The 21005-nt window shown below is 44.3% G+C and overlaps 1 protein-coding gene across 7 annotated transcripts in view; it reads right to left on the bottom strand.

The window, feature by feature from the left end:
* Window positions 1–1367: 1367 nt before the first annotated feature.
* The window catches only part of LOC144827620 (uncharacterized), a 455727-nt gene continuing 436089 nt past the window's right edge, over window positions 1368–21005 (bottom strand). For all 7 annotated transcript variants that reach the window (XM_078685862.1, XM_078685869.1, XM_078685867.1 and 4 more), the window contains one exon: window positions 1368–1615. In XM_078685862.1, the coding sequence (XP_078541988.1) occupies window positions 1469–1615 (147 nt within the window). In that variant the 3' untranslated portion in view covers window positions 1368–1468. The remainder of the gene's footprint in view (window positions 1616–21005) is intronic.

Here is a 21005-nt window from a genome sequence, read left to right as displayed (position 1 = left end):
GTATTGGATAGTAAGGTGGTCACATTTGTTGAGTCATGTAAAAGCTGCTACAAAACAAAAAAATAACAGCACGCAACAAAAACTCTGTAAAGAATACTGCACAAAAGCACAGTGAAATCACAACTACAAAACAGCACAATAAGAACCAATCAGTACAACTGAAAATATAGTAGAATATAACAGTTTAACATGTCCCAAAACACCACAATATAAGACAAAACGCTTACGTCAAGGAGAAGGTACACCACAACAACATAATCTAACAGACCAAAACAACACACTTTAATTGTTATTCTTCTTTCGTTGTTGTGTTGTCAAATTGTTGTTTTCATGCGTTATTTTTTATTGCTGGGGTGTTGTATTTTCATGTGCTGCTCTGGTGTTGGCTTGTTATGTTGGTTTGTGGTATTATGTTGTTTATTGTGTCGTCGTGTTCATCTGCTATTTTATCATTACTTTGTTGTTTGCAGTGTTCTGTCGTGTTCCACAGCTGGAGTGTGTCTGTTTTGACATTCACAGGCACTTGACACAAGTTTCAACAAGAACGCACCATCATAGCCAATTTTATTATACAGCGGTAAAGGACTGCTGTAGCATATGGGGTAAACCACAGATATAATTTGTGATCCAAACCCAGGCCTGAGTAAATTGCGATTAAGACTTGTGTCCACCAAAAGTATATTCCCTATTGAGAATGACGTAAAGTAAATCAAGTAGTACAAAAGTGGGTGGTGATGGACGGAGCATCTGAATCAATCAAACACTCACACCCAGTCAAAAGATCTGGTTTTAATCCATCACCGTTCTTTATCCCACTCTGCCACCCCAGTTCAGACATGGCCATATGCAAATCAGTCTGACCCTGTGCCTCATGGGAACAGTCCAGCCCGAACTGCCAAGCCATGCCTTCCCTGGACCGGAAACAAGCTTCCGAGGACCGGTTTCTGGCATTTCAGCCGTCTTCAGCCCGGCTTGCTTGAATCCAGTGGAAAAGTGTGCAAGGGACTCACATCTGAGCATACCCTGCCAACTTATGGCGAACAAAGTGGTACAAAAGGGGGTGGTGATGGACGGATAATCTGAACCAATCAAACACTCACACCCAGTCAACAGATCTGGGATTAATCCATCACCGTTCTTTAGCCCACTCTGCCACCCCAGTTCAGACATGGCCATATGCAAATCAGTCTGGCCCTGTTAATCAAGGCATAGATTCATAGAATATAAAAGTCTGGGTGTCAGTCAGAGAGAGAGATAGCTTAGTACCCCTTAGTAACTCTTCTCCCCAGCACCCATGTTAATGGCTACAGTTTGTTGTGGTGAAAACATCTGCCACCTACTAGGTATTACATCATTCTATAGTGAGAAATCACCTTTATTGAGAAACATCGCCAAAGAATAACAGTTTATAAAAATCACATTGAACTTTTTCTTTTCTTTTTTCTTTTGAATTGTTTGCAGACAGCAATTATGCTTTTGGCTGCCTGCTTGCATGGCGTGTCTTCTTGTTTGCATACACAAAACTGCTCAGGATCCAAATAGAAAGTCCCAGCTCAAAAGCAAGTAGTGCTAGAATGACGCAGTCCACGGTGTATGACAGCAAGAGTGCCCTATCCTGAAAGAGAGGAAAATGCAAGAAATTCACTCAAAACAATTAATTTGGTAAATATATGTTATGTAAATGGAGGTTATAATTAAATAATGGCTGTATAACTAGAGGGCAATAGAGTGGAGAAGGGGTTAATACGAGAACTCGTTACACACTAGTGCATACTTGCCAACCATACTGACCTAGGCGATAGGAACTGGTTTTTTTTTTAGCAAAACTACAGCCTACAGATTTACATGAGTCGTCCTACTGCTTTTGGAGAGCTCTGAACTGAGCATTTTATGAGGAAAATACAGCTCCCTGAGCATAAAGAGAACGACCAACAACCCTCTAAACTACATGCAGTATCATGAGGTTCATGCCTCACTGTTGCTGCTGGAAGTACTTATAGCACTGTACTGTATGGGTTTGTCAGTAGATGAAGAGATATATTTGTGCGGTTATGGCTGAAATCAGTAATCAGTGTCATTTATTTTTGTCATTTTTTCCCAGATGTTGTAGGGCCGAACGTCTCTGGGGCTAATTTGATGGGACAACCTACTCATATTTTTTTGCATTCTAGCAAAGGCAGTGCATTTTATTGGGTGGGAGACCTGTTTTATGGCACCCTGAATTGTGATCTAAAATTATTTGCTATATGCTGCTTACCAACAGACTCCTGGATTCTATTGGGTAATAGGAGTATGCCCCAAAGTAGAACACTTTTAACATGGGAGGCTACGCTCCCTTGACCAAGCAATGACACTATAAATGGGTGGTGGCAACTATTTGGTGTAATCAGTTCAGGCCTTTTTATGTGATCACCAGTGATGAGACTGCCTACTAAATCAATCAATCAATCAGGATTTTATTAAGCCCTGCTAATCTCTCGATAGGTTATCCAGGCGCTCGCCAGCCCCAGAAGGCTAATTCGAACATCCTGGACTTGAGGGCCCTTCGGACTTCCGTTAGTGAAGTGATGGTCAGGCGCTGCATGGGGAAGCCCTTTCAGATCTTTGCTGCAATGTAGGAGCAGGAGCATTCGCCACTTCTGCTCTGGTGGATGCGGGGAGTGTAGGCCAGTGATAGGGAGGCAGAGCGTGGTCACCTCGATGGTTGGAGGAAATTCAGGTGGTGGTTTGATGTAGGATGGTCCTTGATTGTGTAGAGCCTTGTGTGTATGGGTGAGCATCTTGAGTTGGTATCTCTTCTGTACGGGGAGCCACTGGAGTTGCCTGAAGTAAGGTGTGATGTGGGTTCAAGAATGAGTCTGGCTGCGGTATTCTGAATGGTTTGGAGTCTCAATAGATTGTGTTCAGCGAACATAGAAAGCATTGCTGTAGTCCAGTTGGCTGGTGATAAGGACCTATGTCACAGTGCATCTCGTGTGCAGGGGAAGCCACTGGAAGATCTTCCATAGCATGCGCAGAGTGAGGAAACAGGCGGAGCAGATGGCATTGATCAGTACTTCTGTCTTGTCCGTGTTTAGCTCCAGGCCGTTGTTTTTCATCCAGTCGGCAACACTTGTCATGCATCTGTGGAAGTTGGTCCTGTTGATGGTGGGGTCTGCGTGGGATATTATGTTGAGATTGTGGGATCTGACAATGATAGCCACTGGGGCCATGTATATGTTGAATAGTGTACAGCTGAGGCTGGAGCCCCAGAGGACAACACAGATGATGTACTTGGGTTCAGAGGTGAAGGGTGGGAGGCTCTCCCTCTGAGCTTCTCCGGTGAGGAAGGAGATGATCCATCTGAGTGTATCCCCATGGATGGTGATGTGGTGGAATCTGTTGATCAGCGAGTAGTGGGATACAGTGTCGAAGGCTATCGAGAGGTTGAGGAGGATCATTCTCCGGTGAGGAAGGAGAAGATCCATCTGAGTGTATCCCCTGGATGCTGATGTGGTAGAATCTGTCGATCAGCTTGTGGTGGAATACAGTGTCAAAGGCTATAGAGAAGTTGAGGAGTATCAGGGCCACTGATTCTCTTCAGTCGAGGAGGGTTCGGAGGTCATTGGTAGCTGTGATCAGGGTGTTCTTGTGCTGTGATTGCAGCAGAAGCCCGATTGGAAGGAGTCGAGTAGCTGGTTCTGCTCCAGATGTTTCATGAGTTGTCTTTTGATAGTCTTTTCCAGTATCTTGGCAGGAAATGGGAGCAATGAGATTGGCCTGTAGTTCTTGAGCTCACTGGGGTCGGCCGAGGGTTTTTGAGTAGTTTTCTGACTTCGGCATGCTTCCATGTTTCGGGAAAAGTTGAGGTGGTGATTGAGGTGTTGAGCAGGGTGGTGAGTTCCTGGCGTATTTTTTTGCTTCTGAGGTTGAAGATGTGGTGAAGGCCTGGATCTGTGAGAGCTTCCAAGTGTATGGTGTCCATGGTGAAGAGCTGGTTCTATGTAGTCAGGATGTGTTTCATGTTTGTTGCTGTGAAGGTATATCAGTCGATGAATTCCATGGGTGTGGGTTTAAAGTTTCTGTATATGGTTGCAATCTTGGCATGAAGAAGTTGGTGAGGTTGTAACACAGCTTCTGTGAGGGTGTCATGTTGTTTCCACAGGCACCCAGGTTGCAGAACTCCTTAACAATTCAAAAAAGTTCCTTGCTGTTGTTGCCCTTGGATTCGGTGCATGCGGCTGGGGCTGTCTTCTTTATTGCCCTCAGCAGGTGGTGGTAGAGGCTGAGGGAGGTCTTGAAGGCTGCCCTGTCAGTGGTGTGCTTGATTGCACGCCATCTCCTTTCCAGCTGTTTGTTGTCATGATTCTCTGTTTTCAGTTCTTGGATGTACCTGCTGACCTTTTTGAAACATCTTCTGTGATTGTTGCTTCTAATGGGGGCAATGCTGTCAGCACATTTGGTGATCCAGGCATTGAAGTTCTTGATTCTCTTTCCAGGTTGGTGGCAGTAGCTGGGTTAGGAGTTTTGAGGGCGTCCGTCCAGCAAGTCTCTGAAATTTTGTTCCAACTGCAGGGGGGGCTAGGGGGGCACAGGCCAACTTGGGGATGGTGGCGCTCGGCCTGAAGATGCTGAAGTGGATGATGGAGTAGTCGGTCCATGTAAGTTTTGTGACGTGGCTGTATGTGACAAGGTCGCTGGAGGTAAAGATGGGGTCCTGCGATGTGTGTGGGGTCGCTGATGATCTGGCTCAATCTGAGGCTGCTCATACTGTCGAGGAGGGGATTTTGAATCCGTCGGGAGTCACTGTGGTGATGTCAGGGGCAGATGCAGGGTTGAACCAGGTCTCGGTGAAGAAGGCAATGTCGGGAGTGAGAGTGGTGATGAAGTTCCTCTGTGGAGTGTTTTCAAATGGAACATGTGTTGAGGAGTATGAAGTGGGGCCAAAGGGTAACTTCTCCAGAGATGAGCAAGGAGTCAGGGTGGTGTTTTGCGACGTGAAGGTGGTCGTGCTGGTGCAGGAGAAGGAGCATCTGGTGCAGGAGAATGGCCTTACAGTAGAGTGCGGTGTGAAGTGGTAGCAGTGTTCACTGGGGCTTCCTGTGTTCAGAGCAATGAGGGTGGTGGAGTTGTACCACCAAGCGGGTTGGGAGCCAGGGGCTCTGGTGCTGGGCATGCTAGGCACAGACGGATGCAGACAGATTTGTCTATGGCGTGCCGGCGGCGCAGCCTCACTGCGGCCTCTACTAAGTAGGTCCTGGGAGGTGGGCATGGCGCAGGGTGGCGGTAGGCAGAGCTAGCGGAAGGAGTAAAAGAAAGGCAGCCAGCCACACTGCCTTCTGCAACTGGGTTCTTCTCTGTATCCCATCTTGACTAAGGTGGGTCCCCTGACATAGACTCTGCAATATTTTCAGCTGGACCAGTTTAAATTTAGAGGATATTGCCACCTCATTTGGTGATGCCAGTGCTTCTTGTCAGTCCTCCTCCTGCCCGACAAATCCCTTTCCTATTTGTCATGGAGTTGTAGAAGTGGATTAGATGAATGATTAATCTATTTCAGGTAAGTCAAGGAAATTGCCTTTAGTGACATATACCCGTCCAGCCGCCTATCCTGAGAGGCGAGGCCTCGGGAGGGGTTCTTCCCCCTGGGAGCACTGTCTGCAGGGCATGCCTTATCTGTAAATACCTTAATCTTTCAGTTTCTGCCAAATCGTGCTCTTGTTGCAGAGTAGCGAAGGGCACCACCTCCCCCTTTTTCCATAGATCTCTTACCCGAGATATACAGATGGTATCCCACTTATCAAAACCCTTTGATCTCCAGAGGGAGCCCAATTGTTCTGTATCCCACAGTGGAGTGGCCAGTGTGATGGTACCTGCCTATCCCATACTCTTACAATTGGGGGTGGGGTCGCACACTACTCACACACCAGCGGGATCCCCCCTAAGGACTGTGGTAAGTGTAGTTCGTGTTCCGCGATGCATCTTCTTTCGATTCTCTGCTATCTTCGCTATCTTCGCCATTCCTGGACACGTGTTTCGGGGTATTTACCCCTCATCAGCAGGGGTTAGGCTGTGTTCTGGGGTTGCCGGTGGCTGCCAAATATTGCCAGGTTTAGTACCACTCAGGCGCGCAGGTGCGGGGTCCCAGGCTCGTCAGCCAACTGCTCGTGGGAGCTTTAACATTACAATTGGGGGTGGGGTCGCACACTACTCACACACCAGCGGGATCGCCCCTAAGGACTGTGGTAAGTGTAGTTCGTGTTCCGCGATGCATCTTCTTTCGATTCTCTGCTATCTTCGCTATCTTCGCCATCCCTGGACACGTGTTTCGGGGTATTTACCCCTCATCAGCAGGGATTAGGCTGTGTTCTGGGGTTGCCGGTGGCTGCCAAATATTGCCAGGTTTAGTACCACTCAGGCGCGCAGGTGCGGGGTCCCAGGCTCGTCAGCCAACTGCTCGTGGGAGCTTTAACATTACAATTGGGGATGGGGTCGCACACTACTCACACACCAGCGGGATCGCCCCTAAGGACTGTGGTAAGTGTAGTTCGTGTTCCGTGATGCATCTTCTTTCGATTCTCTGCTATCTTCGCTATCTTCGCCATCCCAGGAAACGTGTTTCGGGGTATTTACCCCTCATCAGCAGGGATTAGGCTGTGTTCTGGGGTTGCCGGTGGCTGCCAAATATTGCCAGGTTTAGTACCACTCAGGCGCGCAGGTGCGGGGTCCCAGGCTCGTCAGCCAACTGCTCGTGGGAGCTTTTACATTACAATTGGGGGTGGAGTCGCACACTACTCACACACCAGCGGGATCGCCCCTAAGGACTGTGGTACGTGTAGTTCGTGTTCCGCGATGCATCTTCTTTCGATTCTCTGCTATCTTTGCTATCTTCGCCATCCTTGAACACGTGTTTCGGGGTATTTACCCCTCATCAGCAGGGATTAGGCTGTGTTCTGGGGTTGCCGGTGGCTGCCAAATATTGCCAGGTTTAGTACCACTCAGGCGCGCAGGTGCGGGGTCCCAGGCTCGTCAGCCAACTGCTCGTGGGAGCTTTAACATTACAATTGGGGGTGGGGTCGCACACTACTCACACACCAGCGGGATCGCCCCTAAGGACTGTGGTAAGTGTAGTTCGTGTTCCGCGATGCATCTTCTTTCGATTCTCTGCTATCTTCGCTATCTTCGCCATCCCTGGACACGTGTTTTGGGGTATTTACCCCTCATCAGCAGGGATTAGGCTGTGTTCTGGGGTTGCCGGTGGCTGCCAAATATTGCCAGGTTTAGTACCACTCAGGCGCGCAGGTGCGGGGTCCCAGGCTCGTCAGCCAACTGTAAATACCCCGAAACACGTGTACAGGGATGGCGAAGATTTGAGGATACGCGAGAATTCGAAAGAAGATGCATCGCAGAGAACAGTACTATAATTACCATGGTCCTTAGGGGCGATCCCGCTGGTGTATTAACAGTGTGCAACCCCATTCTGGTGAATATCCCATACTCTTGTTCACTGTGTGCCAAACCTGGACTGAGTGTTTTGTGGGTCCTGTCAAATGTAAATTCACAGGTCTAGAGTGTAACGCCCCTGTGTGGTTACTTTCGGGCAAAAGCCACCTATCAATAGTGTATCCTGGGGCATTCTGTGACCTGTATATGCAGTAATTGATGGCAATCAGCTGTGCCACCCAATAGTACTATTTGATATTTGGTAGGCCAATTCGCCCGTCATACCAACTTTTAACAAGTTTTGTGAATGTGATTCTTGGTGGGCTATTTCCCCATAGCAGGGTTCTCTGCGCACTTTCTACAGATCTAAAATATGACGCAGGGACCAAATCAGGTGAGTTTTGGAGGACATACCAAAAACGAGGTAACAACATCATCTTAAAAAGTGCTGCTCTGCCTAGTAGCAATAGTGGAAGAGTCTTCCAGTATTCCACATCATGTCTCAGCCGCTGTAGAGGCGGCAACAAGTTGGACGCTTAATATAGTTTAGGGTCTTTAGTAATGAACAGTCCAAGATATTTGAATCCGTTTGTGGTGATCAACACCTTGCAAACTTTGGGCATGGGAGGTTGATTTCCATTCAACACAAATAGGAGCGATTTTGACCAATTAATGGTGTAACCTGAGTAGGTGACAAAATTAGTGAAAATATTTAGTATCCTGTGCAGGGATCTCCTTGGAGAGGCTAGGTACAGCAAGATGTCATTAGCATAGAGAGAGATGCGATCTTCCCTCTCCTCATTCAGACATTTTCATAGCCACTCACATACTGATACAGAGAGTCTCACACCCACTGATATACCCCTATAGACACTGTTACAGCCACTAAGATATGCATAGAGGCATGTATGCACCTATAATGATTCCCATTTAGAGTCTGTTATACCCACTGTTAGATTCATTCAGAACCCTCTACTAGAAGTATATAATGTGTTGTTTTGCATTGAATGTGTGCTTTTGTTTTGTGGATACAGGATGAATCGGATTCAATACATTTAAAAAAAGGATTTACAGTTAAAAATAATAACTGTTTGGGAAATAGGGTGGTTCTTAGAAGAGCAGTTGTGTTCATTGTGTGTATATGATGACTACATATACAGGCAGATGCAGTATTTCAAGTTGCTCAGATACATTCTGTTGCCTTCGTCCGTGAAGTGAACACCATCTCTCCTGTATATTCAATACATGTTGAAGCACAGATTATTATAGTAGATAGAGCCCTTGGACAACATTTAGAAGGCCACTTCCATTTCTGCCTCTGGCATATGTTAGAGAACACCATGGCAGTGTGAGGTAAAAGTTGCATTAATTGTTCAAAGGTATTCTTCATTAGGATTTCCAGTCCTACCCCAGTCATTGCGTCCATGTCATTGCCACCACAGTGCACAATTATGAGGTCTGGGTTTTGGGAATCCATCATGCTGTCAACCAATGGAAGCAATTGCTGCCACTTTAACCCTCTCTGGACAATCCAACTAATATCCACATAAGGCAAACCCAGGTCCCTGTTAATCCCACCCTTTCTAGCATACTCGCCCAGAACACAAAGCTATGACCTACAATCCACTCTCTAACCATTTTGAAGGACGGAGTAGTAGCACACAGGAGAAGGCTGGAGAAGACTGCAGCTGAATGAGGCCGTTTTCAATATGAAGTCAGTTGAAAGAGACCCTAGCAAGTATAATTTAAAAGATAATATTTGATTGGATTCTGTAATTTTGGCACTGGTTAAAACTAGGTTGTGGTATAAATTTAAAGTAAGTAAATGTGTGATTAGCTATGCAGGATATCTTTAGAATTGCATACAGTCACCCACACCTGTTGTCTTGGATTTAGGAGTTAGCATGCTGCTCTGGAGACTGTTGTGAACTTGTGAACTACTGCTAGCAGAGTTTGTTACAATTTTGGTCACCATGGAAACAGAGATATAGGAGTATGGGGGAAGGCAACAAACAAAGCCTAGAATGTCAATGTGAAGAGAGATTGTTAATGAAATAAATAATTAATAAAGATTGTTTGGGTATACATTTAGGGATTTGTAGGAAGAGCTGTGTAAGTGGTAGAGTTTCAGAATAGTTTTCAAAAAATATTTTAGTTTGCCGCTTGTATCCACGGATTCGCCAGAAATGTAAATTGGGGGAGGTGAGTGGGGGGGAGGGAGGGTTGGGGAAGCGTGTTGAGCGCTGCGGGGGATCTGCAGACTCGCTCAAAACCCCTACTGAATTGGGTTCTCTTTAAAGGAGTCAAACAAAAACTTAAGAAATCTGACCACTCAGAAGAGCTGTATGATTAGCAAGCAAATTAAAGCAGTGTTTCTATTTGTTTGCAGCCTCTGTAACCTTGAAAGTAACGTTAAAAAGGGTGTCATTAATGGTTGCCTTGTATTAGCGTGGTCTACCATTCTTGTGCTCAGTTTTTGTGTGCTTTCTTGAGACAAGTTTGACAATCTAATACTGAGAACGAAAAATGCACACCAAAAATCACAAAATCACATTTAACAGGTATGTGAATTAAGCCTTAGCATAAAAAAATAGTTCATAGAGAAGGAATGAGTGTGAGTAAGGTGGATGAAAGTGAGCAAGATGTTTCAGAAAATAAAGCAATTATTAAAGGAGAGTTGAAGATGAAAACAAAGTAAACTCTACTGAGTAAAAAGTTGTGAAGAAAAATGAAACACAGGTATACACCAATATAGGCAGTCACACAAGGAGTGAAATACTAATGATTGTAGTGAGCTATTGAGTGATGCATACATTTACACAGTCAGAAGGAAGCTGATGTGTGCACTAAGTCACCCACAGAGATATTGATGTATGCAGTTAGGTAACTAGCTAAATAGTAAAATGTAAGCTGAGGTACCCAGAGAGAAACTGAAGCATATAGCAGGACATGTACAAATACTATCACAGCCCGTCACCCCTCGCTATCCATTTCCGTTAAAGAAAACTTGCAGTTTGCAACCGATAAGGTTACCGGCTGAATTGGCTTCTCAAAAGCATGTCTACTCGATTCTATACAATGCCAAATGCAGAACTGATGCAGTCCTCACCCAGGATGGAGTGGAAGCAGAAAGAGGGGGGGAAGCCAGATCTCCAATGGAGCACTGGAAATGGCTTCCCAGTTTGTTAAATGACAAGCAGAAGAACTGACCGTATAGAGATAATGCTAAGCTAGAGGAAAAAAGCGGTATACACGTTCTATCATGGAACATTGCCGGAGCTAAAAGACTGCTGGAGGATGGATTACCATTGGATGAATGGGCAAAATGCGATATAATCGCTCTACAAGAGACATGGTTGCAAAAAGAAATTGCGTTGGGCGGCTTCACGCACTATTCAGTACCCGCTGAACAATTCAAAATCTATGGCAGAGCCATCGGTGGTCTTTCGGTCTACGTGTCATCAGCTTTAAAAATTAAGTCAGATCAACTCAACTCTCCCGATCCAAGTATCCAATTAATCAAACTATCAGGCTCTATTGCAAACAATAATATGCCAACCATTCTGGTTAATTATTATACGCAACCCAAAAATCGGGTGAAAAAGATAAAAAATGCCTTATTGCGTGATGTAATCACGGACTTACGCAGCACAGAGCCATTGTGGAACATAATAATAACCGGTGACTTTAATTCCAACCTGATATACTCCGTGGAGGAAGATGAAATAATATCATCAGATAACATGCACTGGAGTGTTCCGCAACAGATACAAGGCGGGTCAAGGACCCGTATGGATCGATTGGGCACTCAATTGGTGATCGAACTAAAGTATTTGGGCATGCGCATCTTGAATGGAAGGACTGATGAAGATAGACCACCAAAAAAAACCTTCTATGGTCCGCATGCCCAATCAATACTGGATTATACAATCGCAAGTATCTCACTGTTTCCTCTATTAGATCTTTTTTACATAGAGTATACAACTATGAGTGATCATGCAATGCAACATAGTATATTCAACTTCAGTGTGGAAAAAGATTTCAATCATCATAAATACTTGAGGGCCAATTATGCTCCATCAACCAAAAACGTATATTCTGGTCTAATTCGAATAAAATCGAGTGGTTCTCGATAATAGAGGAGAAATGGATAATTTAGGTGACATGCCAATGAATAGTATACGAGCATGGTCTCTCTTTTTAGAGAATCTAAAGCTCAAAATGAAATCGCCTAATGTGAAGGACAATGGGCGCGGTTTAAATAGCAAACTGCCAAAGGAACTGAAAGATCTAAGAAGGGATCTGCGAAAAACACATAAGAAGCTGCAATTAAATGCCAAAGACTTAAGTCAACTGGACATTTTTCTTGCTCTAAGAAAACTGTATAAAAAGAAGGTCTGGGAGCATAAAAGAGGGATAAAAGAGAGTCTTTGGACTAAATTGCTCGTCAGTTCCAAACTTCCTAACTCAATCACTTTCTGGAAAATTATAAATCAACTAACAAGACCTCGGAATGTATTAACATCAAATGTGCAGGAAAGCGAATGGGCTACTTTTCTTTCATCAAAATTCAAAGAAAATACAATAAAACCTTTAGGGGATCATCTTATTCCGCAACATCATCATAAAAGGATAAATGAGGTGGAGTGCTGCAGCCAGCCGCTAATAACCTATTCAAGCAAAGGTTTCTCATCTGCTGCACCGCTCGGACCTTATACTGCGGAGGAGATAATAAAAGTAATTAAAAAGGACAAAAGTAACGGGCCCCGGGTCCAAATGGCATCCCGCAAGCTGCTTATAAACACGCACCCGAATATTGGTGCACACCTCTTGAGATCTTCTTTTCAGATGTACAAACCTACAATCAAGTGCCGGAAAGCTGGAAAGGCTCCATAATAATGCCTAAATATAAAGGTGGTGAAAGATCTAATCCACTTAACTACCGACTAATAGCACTGCAGGACATGGAAGCAAAATATTTTGTATCACTGCTCTTAAAAGATCTGGTAACCTGGTCTGGAGAAAGAGAACTGATCCCAATCAACCAAACAGGGTTTAGAGAGGGGATCGGAACCATTTCAAATATTTTATCCATCAGTATGATAGCTGAAAAATGTCAGCGCACCAAACAGGAATTAAACCTATGTTTTATAGATTTGCAAGCCGCATTTGACAGCGTGGATCGAGACCTACTATGGGCTAAACTGAGAGCATGGGCTATACCGGAGAGCATATTACGGGGCCTGCTACTATTCTATTCAGATACATGGACACAGGTAAAATTAGAGGATGGTTCCCGTTTTATCAAGGAAAGTGTTCACAAGAACTGGTTTAAAACAAGGCTGTGTCTTGGCTCCATATCTATTCAACTTATTCCTCTCGGATCTGTCCGGCAAGTTAAACACGTGTAACGCCCACTCACCGAAATTAGGCAATTTGCAGCTCACTCACCTTGCATATGCTGATGACATCATGCTTATGAGCTTAACAAAAGTTGGTATGTCCAGGTTGCTAACTGTACTTTCTGTTTTTCTGTCTGAGAACAAGCTGACTCTGTACCTATCTAAGACTAAAATAATGTTAATTACCAATCGACGTTAAACCGATTGCAACATCTGTTTTGAAGGAAAAAGGCTGGAAAGGGTATCAAATTATAAATATCTGGGATACTTCATTGACGATAAATTAGAACTGAAAGACCAGAAAAATTACTTGACACAAAGAGCTGGAGCCTTAATTTTTGCATGTAGTACCTTGTCAAAAAATTGGAGGGTCCATCTTTCAAACCATTACTATCTGTAATTGCCAGCAAAGCCCTTCCCACCTTAGCTTATGCTAGCGTAGCAATGCACGGTAAGGATTCTGCTCTTTTAAACAATTTAATTACCAAAATTTACAAGAGGGTCTTTCAACTTCCCAGCTGCGCTTCACCAGCGCAAATGCGCTTAGAATTCGGTCTTATGAATGAGACAGTGGGAAGACTCTATACATGTATTAAGGTATGGTACCGGATTAAGATGAATGCCATCGTTAATAATCTAAACAAATTTCTATGGCAGGAATTTGAAACACAAAAAAAATCTGAAACAAATAAATTTGTGTCCAGCGCATTGGAATTAACATGCTTTGGGATAAGAATTTGCCATTTCCCTCATTCAAACAGGCTATAAATAAAGTGGCCAAATTTCATTCATTGATAACTGATAAGGAAATCTTTTCCCATCGCTATCACGCTTGTGTCGTGATTAACAGTTATAAATCACTTACTCCAGCGTTTTACTTGGCTTCTACTTATTCAGTCTTTTTTTAAAAAAGGTTGATGGCCCTAAGGTTTCGTAAATACCCAACGTTGGCAGACGAGCCTGCCTGGAAACAACTACTATCCGTTGCCTGTCGGCTATGCGGTCACACCAAGGAAGACTTAATTCACATTACATGTCACTGTAAGAAGCTGAATCAAGAGCGAACGCACTTTTTAAAGAACTGCTTTCTGGCTAAGAGACTGCACACATGCAGGACAGCGGTCATTTGCTGTTTGGATTCAATGGACCCACAAATAAACTGGAAGATGATAAAGTTCCTGCTTGCTTTTGAAAAACGCCTGAAAGCAATTTAATATTTTTAAAAAGTATTATGTTTCATGTTTCCTTATTCCTTGACATTTAAAGTTTTACATTTTTTCTGTTTTTTCTTTTCATCATGAATATGATTATTTGGATTTTATATTGTTGCAATTTAATTTTTGAATATTTCTCTTTTATGCTAATTTTATCTTTAAACATTAGCTTGTGAACTGAATAGGAAACTTGTTATGGTTTTAATTAACTAAACAATAAAGATTAAATAAATAAATAAATAAATAAACAAATACTGGAATATATAGTGAGACATTAAAGTATGCAATTATATGAACTGTAACACACTTAGACACTGAGACACAAAGTAATGGGGCAGCAATACAGCTATGACATACAGATAAGTACTGAGAGATCCTAAGCGGACACTGTAATGCAGGGAAAAGCACTATAAAGTAAATACTGACTCAGATACTTACTTATATACATACTAAAGCACTCTGGGACATCTTGATAAATACACAGAGGCATCCATATACACAGTAATGCAATCACTGACTCATTTACTCATTAACGTAAACATACAATTATATACTCTGGGACATACTGATATATACACTGACAACGCCATGCACACGGCAATGCATTCCATGATACACTCACATAGTCACCTATACACACAGTTAGATACCCTGGGTATTTTTATATATACACTAAGACACCAATGCAGACCCTGATGCACTCACTGAATTACTCATATATCCACTGATACATACACTCACACACTCTTGTAGACACTAATGCATACACTGATACACTCATAAATACAGTGATGCATTGAGTGATATATTGACACACTCACTTATACACACACTCAGAAACCATGAGAGAGTGATAAATGAACAAGTTACTTACCTTCAGTAATGCATTATCTGGTAGAGACTCTATCTAGCTGCAGATTTCTTACCTTTGAATTTCCCAGGCTGAGCAAAATCCATTGCGCACGACGTTGGATGGCTCCATTCGGCTCCCCATGACGTCATCAGTGTCGTTAGAATCGGTTATGACATTGCGGTGCCTATATAGGCACCACCCAGGCGTGCAGACGTTAGTACTTTTCAATTTTCCACGCCAGAAATGCAGAGCCACGAAGTAACTGACATAGTCGGGTGCAAAACTAATACCTTGAAAAGGGGAACATTCCTAGTCCTACACTATCAGTCTGCAAAGCGGGAAAGCATAGGTGGGCCTGTAAGGAATCTGCAGCTAGATAGAGTCTCTATCAGATAATGCTTCACTAAAAGTAAGTGTAACTTGTTCATCTGATGGAGACTTCTAGCTGCAGATTCCTAACCTTTGAATGAGATATCTGAGCCATACCATCCCGGTGGTGGGTTGGGAACTCACATCCAATACTAAAAAGTCTTGCAGGACCGAACGGGCAAAATGACCGTCCCTGCGCACCTCACCATCCAGGCTGTAATGTTTTGCAAATGTGTGCAAAGATGCCCACATTGCTGCCTGACAGATGTCTTGGACTGGGACACCCGGAGCCAAGGCATTAGTCGCAGATTTTCCCCTGGTGGAATGGGCCCTTAAGCCCTCAGGGGGCTGCTTCTTCATCAAGGCATAACAGATCTTTATTCGGAGAACGACCCAGCAAGGAATAGTCCTTTTCTGCACTGCCCTTTTCTTCTTTGCTCTCACATACCCCACAAAGAGTTGGTCGTCCACCCGGAACTCCTTTGTGCGATCAAGGTAGAACGGCAATGCTCTTTTAGGGTCGAGCCGGTGGAGATGCTCCGAGCCAGTGGAGATGCTCCTCGTCCTTAGAGGGATGCGGGGAGCAAATAAGGTGGGTAAAGTGATGGACTGACTCAGATGGAATGGGGTCACAACTTTTGGCAAAAAGGATGCCCTGGTGCGAAGCACCCCCTTGTCCAGAAAGGACATAAGTGGAGGCGAGCAAGGTAATGCCTGCAACTCATTCACCCTCCGGGCAGATTTAATCGCCACTAAGAAGGCTCTTTTGATAGTCAACACCTGGAGGGGATAATTGTGCAAAGGCTCAATGGAAGCATACATTAGATAGGCAAGGCCCAAATTAAGATCCCACTGTTGCATAACAAAGTGTGTGGGTAGAAACAAGTGTGCCAGCCATTTTAGAAATCTATTTACAATAGGAGGCTTAACAAGGCTGGTCTGGCAGACGTAAACAAAGTAGACAGACCAGAAAGGTAACCCTTGAGAGTACCCAAGTCAAAGCCCCGCTGGGCAAGGGTTAGAATGAATTAGGACAGTAGACAGAGGAGCAGAAAGAGGGTCCATGGACCTTTCTGTACAGTATAATACACATTTCTGAAAACAGCAGGCGTATACCGTTTTAGTGGAGGGCCTCCAATAAAACTACAGACTTCGGGAGGAAAGTCAAAAGCTATCAACTGCTGCTGCTCAATCTCCACGCATGGAGGTGCATAGTTGACAGGTTCAGGTGGATAACCCTGCCCTGCTGCAGCGACAGATGATCCTCCAGGCAGCCTGATCGGAGGATTGATACTCATTCTCAGAAGCTCCGGATACCAGACTCTCCTCGCCCAGTCCAGCACCACAAGAATGACTTGTGCCCGGTCGCTGCTGATCTTCTTCAGAACCCTAGGCAGGAGTGGTATGGGCGGTAAGGCATACAACAGGCCTGAGCTCCACTTGTTGCAAAAAGCGTCGTCGAGCGATAGCCGCCTTGGAAACTCCAGCGCGTAGTACCGCTGACACTGTGCGTTCTCTTTGGAGGCAAACAAATCTAACCAAGACTCTCCCCAGTGCTGAAAGAGTCCTTGTGACATCTCCAACTTGAGGCGTCACTCGTAATCCGCTAGGCATTGCTAGGCTGAGTTTGTCTGCCCTTGCATTCAGAGAACCTGCCAGGTGTTGAACCACCAGGGTTATGCCCTGCTGTTCCAGCCACGTCCAGGGACGCAGGGCCTCTCGAAAGAGGGTCCACAACCCCGCACCGCCATGCTTGTTGCAATATCACATGGTGGTGGTGTTGTCCATGAACACCTGCACTAGCTTCCCTTTGACAGAGGGAAGAAATGCCTTCAATGCCAACCGAATCGCTCGGAGAGCCAAACAAATTTATGCGGAGCCCTGTCTCCGCCGGAGACCAGTGTACCTTGATTTCCACCTCTCCCGGGTAGCTTCCCCATCCCATGAGACATATTTTATGAATGTGAGGTCTGGTTGGGGAATGGGGAGAGGTTTGCTGTTGACCCAATCACGGTTCGTTAACCACCACTGCAGATATTTCGACATTCCTTCTGAGATCAGAACCACATCGGTGAGATTTCCCTGATGCTGTGCTCATTGGAAATTCAAGACCCACTGCAGAGCCTGCATCTGGCATGTCTCACCAACAGAATTCAGGAGGCCATTTAGACCAACAGCCTAAGAGTCAGTCTCGCCAAAATCCAGGATAGAGGCTGAAATATCCAAATCATAACCTGAATATCCTGGACTCGCTACTCTGGAGGATCAGCCCAAAACAGCACTGTGTCCAAACAGCTCCGATGAAAGGGAGCTTCTAAGAAGGAGTCAGGTGTAACTTTGTCACATTTATAGAGAACCCCAGTGAATGCAGAAACGTTGCTGTAGACTGAAGGTGGGAGTCAACAGCCTGGAGAGAGGACGCCTTCAACAGCCAGTCCTCAAGGTAGGGGAAAACTGACAACCCTAACCTGCGCAGACGAGCTCCGACCACTGCCATCACCTTGGTGAACACCTGAGGGGCACTGGTAAGGCTGAAGGGGAGCACGGTAAGCTGAAAGTTCTTGCAGCCTACCTTGAACCGCAGGTAACATCTGTGGCCTGGCGGGATGGGAATATGAAAATACGCGTTCTGCAGATCCAACACCGCCAGCCAGTCTTCTTGGTCTACAGCAGACAAGACCTGAGCAAGAGCATTTTGAATTTCTCCTTTTTGAGGAAGAGCTTGACGGTCCGAAGATCTAAAATGGGCCGTAGCCCCTTGTTCTTCTTTGGAATCAGAAAGTAGCAGGAATGACAGCCACTCCTTACTTCTGAAAGTGAGACTTTTTCTATAGCTCCCTTGGCCAAGAGAGCCGTAACTTCCTCTTGGAGCAACTTTAAATGATCCTCCATCAGCCGTTCCTGATTTGGCAGAACAGAAAAAGGAAAAGAAAGAAAATGTAGGGAATAGCCCTCCTGGACGCAGCCTGACGCCCAGGAAATTCGAGGGAAAGGAATCTGCAGCTAGAAGTCACTATCAGAATCAGTGGGATACTGACACACTCACATATACAAACAGTGAGATACTCTGTGACACACTGATACACTGAGGTATCTGTGGATACACTATGCAGTCATTGACTTAGCCACATAATTTCTGATAAATACAGTGGGACTTTGTGGGACAGAATAATACATACACTGAGACGCCCAAGGACACATTAATGCAGTCACTGACTCACTGACAGACTAAGTTATACTTAGTGTATCTATAATGAATATATCAAGGAGAGGTAGATGGATCAAGAGTTAAATTAGTGTACTGTGGAAAGCAGAGCAATAAATACAAGGAAAGCATGTCTTGTACAACTGATAAAAAACCCAAGACTAAAGAATAACTAGTTAGTCAGTAAAGTATTAATAAAGTTATTTGTTCTCGATGTTAATTTATTGTTTCTTTATTTACAAACATTTGTTTTTATTTGAGAAACAAGATTTACAATGCCTGACAAAATTAAAGAAACAGAGGAGACAGTATTATGAACTGCGAACTAAGAGAGACAAACAAAATAAGGAAGAGAATATCCAGAGGAAAAAGAGGGAAGCTGGTAAGAGTACTAAGCAGTTTCTCCAAACATATTCATAAAATGCAAAATGTGGCTACAGCCTTATCTAAAAATGGAATTTACTCATCAAGTGGAAAAAAGGAAGGAGTGCGTGTTTCTGAAAGTAGGAAATGTTCTTAGAAATCAGGTACTTTGTCATGGAGACAGAAACAGTTTAAGGAGTTAAGAGTTAAAATGTTTCAGACTAGAGTAATACAAAATTTGCTGAAAAGATTGAAGCAGTATAAGAGGATAAGTGCTGCATTTAGGCAAAAGGAACATATTGAACGTGTTGTTGAGAAAGCATTTGCTCTGAACAGAAATGTATTTATATTAATATTGAATAGAATAAGGACACTAGACAAAACAGTGGTGTATATGAAGTAAATAACTGTAAAAAAGGCTTATTAATAAAAATAATTAAGGTGAATGGAAGCATACCTCTAGAACAGAATCTCATTTTGATGAAGAAAGCTTTATGCAAGAGAACACACTAGTGCAGTAGTTCCCAAATGGTGGGTCAGAAGACCCCCAGGGGTCTGTGACACATTCCCAGGGGGTCCGCAGGCAGCAGTTTCAAAAGCCCTTTAAAGTTCCTTGTATAATCAGCAGTTTTCAGGCAACAATGAAAGTGGCAGCTTTGACTCATCTTCAGGAGAGCAGATGGTTAATATGCCTGCTGCAATGAACATGTACCATGGGTTAAAAAAACAGTATTTTATGTGCGTAGCTCACTGGGGATTATTTTGCTACTGTGCAGTTCTTAAGTTACAATTACAAACTAGCACAGTGAGCTGTGAATGCCATCAAAAAGCTGTTTGCAAACTGCATGGTACAAGTTAGTAAGTTACATATTTTTCCCAGTCTTTCATTATCCTGATACTGCAATAAAGGTTTGTTTGGGCAGAAATAAAATCTTATTATTAAAGTCAGTCCTAACCACTTTGTTATGTTCCGAATCCTGTGTGTGTGCTTCACCAGACCAGACCAACCACTCTTGAAAAAATATCTACCAGTATGGATGACATGTGAATCCTACACTTCGCAGTGCCCTCTGCCTTATGTAACATTTTCTATACACTGATGTGCACACATTTGATTCATTGTTTCTGTATGTGTGTGATGTAAAGTCTTCTGACACCCTACACTGGTATGAGAAGTGCTATAAAACAAATGAAATACATGTGAGAGAGGGGCTATGGAGAGAAGAGAGGCACTGTTAGGGAATCATTGAAGAGACCCAAAAAAGATTGTTGTATCCTGGTGCATAGTGTGGTCATCATTTAGTATGCTTTAAAAGTGAATACAATGCAATATATAATGACAAATGTGTTCCCAACTTTTCTTGTGGGGAGAGCCCCCCAAAGCCCCCTTTGTAGTGGGCAGGCTCACTTGCTGCACTTGGTGTGCACCATATGAAGACAGGGCCGACAAAATTGGCCAGGGCCACTTTGGGTTTCGAGGCCGGCCCAGGCAGGAGCTTCATACTGCGAAATAAAACCAAACATGAGTAGGTAAGATGCAGCAGCAACCTTCCCATTAAAATATTTTGATTTTGCAGATTGTTTCAGGATAAAATACTAATATTTGTAATAATTTGTTTCGTGTGCACACATGTTTATTTTTTTCTCATTACTCTTTTAATGTTTCAAATTCAAATCGTACAAATTGCTTGGGGGTCCCTAGCGTTCATTAGTGACTTGATGGGGGTCCTCACACCCGCGTAGCTATGGGGGGGCGAGGGGGCGGTCCGCCCCAGGCGGCACCGTATTTAAGGCGGCAAGGCAGCGCGGAACTTGTGGCCCGTTGCGGCGGTCTTTATGAGATTTATTTGGGGACATTCACTGTCTGACACTTTGCCAGTCAGTGTCCTCAGCCCCCAAATAAATTATAAACGCCACCGCAACGGGCCACAAGTGACGCGCCCGGGCCGCGGCACAGTTTGAAGTGTAAGCAAGCAAACTCGCCTGCTTTCAACTGCTGCCTGTGCGTACACACGCTGCACGCATGATTGCGAGCTGCAGTGTCAGCGCGCTACCGCGATGTGCGCCGCGATGTGCGCAGCTTCTGGCAGCCGGATCTTCGTCAAGGGCTATACTCTGCAGCTCCACACCCTTCTGTTACAGCAGCCATTAGAGGGGTTTGTTAAGCTACACGAGAA

The sequence above is a fragment of the Lissotriton helveticus genome, chromosome 4_1 (assembly GCF_964261635.1).
Source record: "Lissotriton helveticus chromosome 4_1, aLisHel1.1, whole genome shotgun sequence".
Taxonomy (NCBI): domain Eukaryota; kingdom Metazoa; phylum Chordata; class Amphibia; order Caudata; family Salamandridae; genus Lissotriton; species Lissotriton helveticus.
This window is presented reverse-complemented; position numbering and strand designations above follow the sequence as displayed.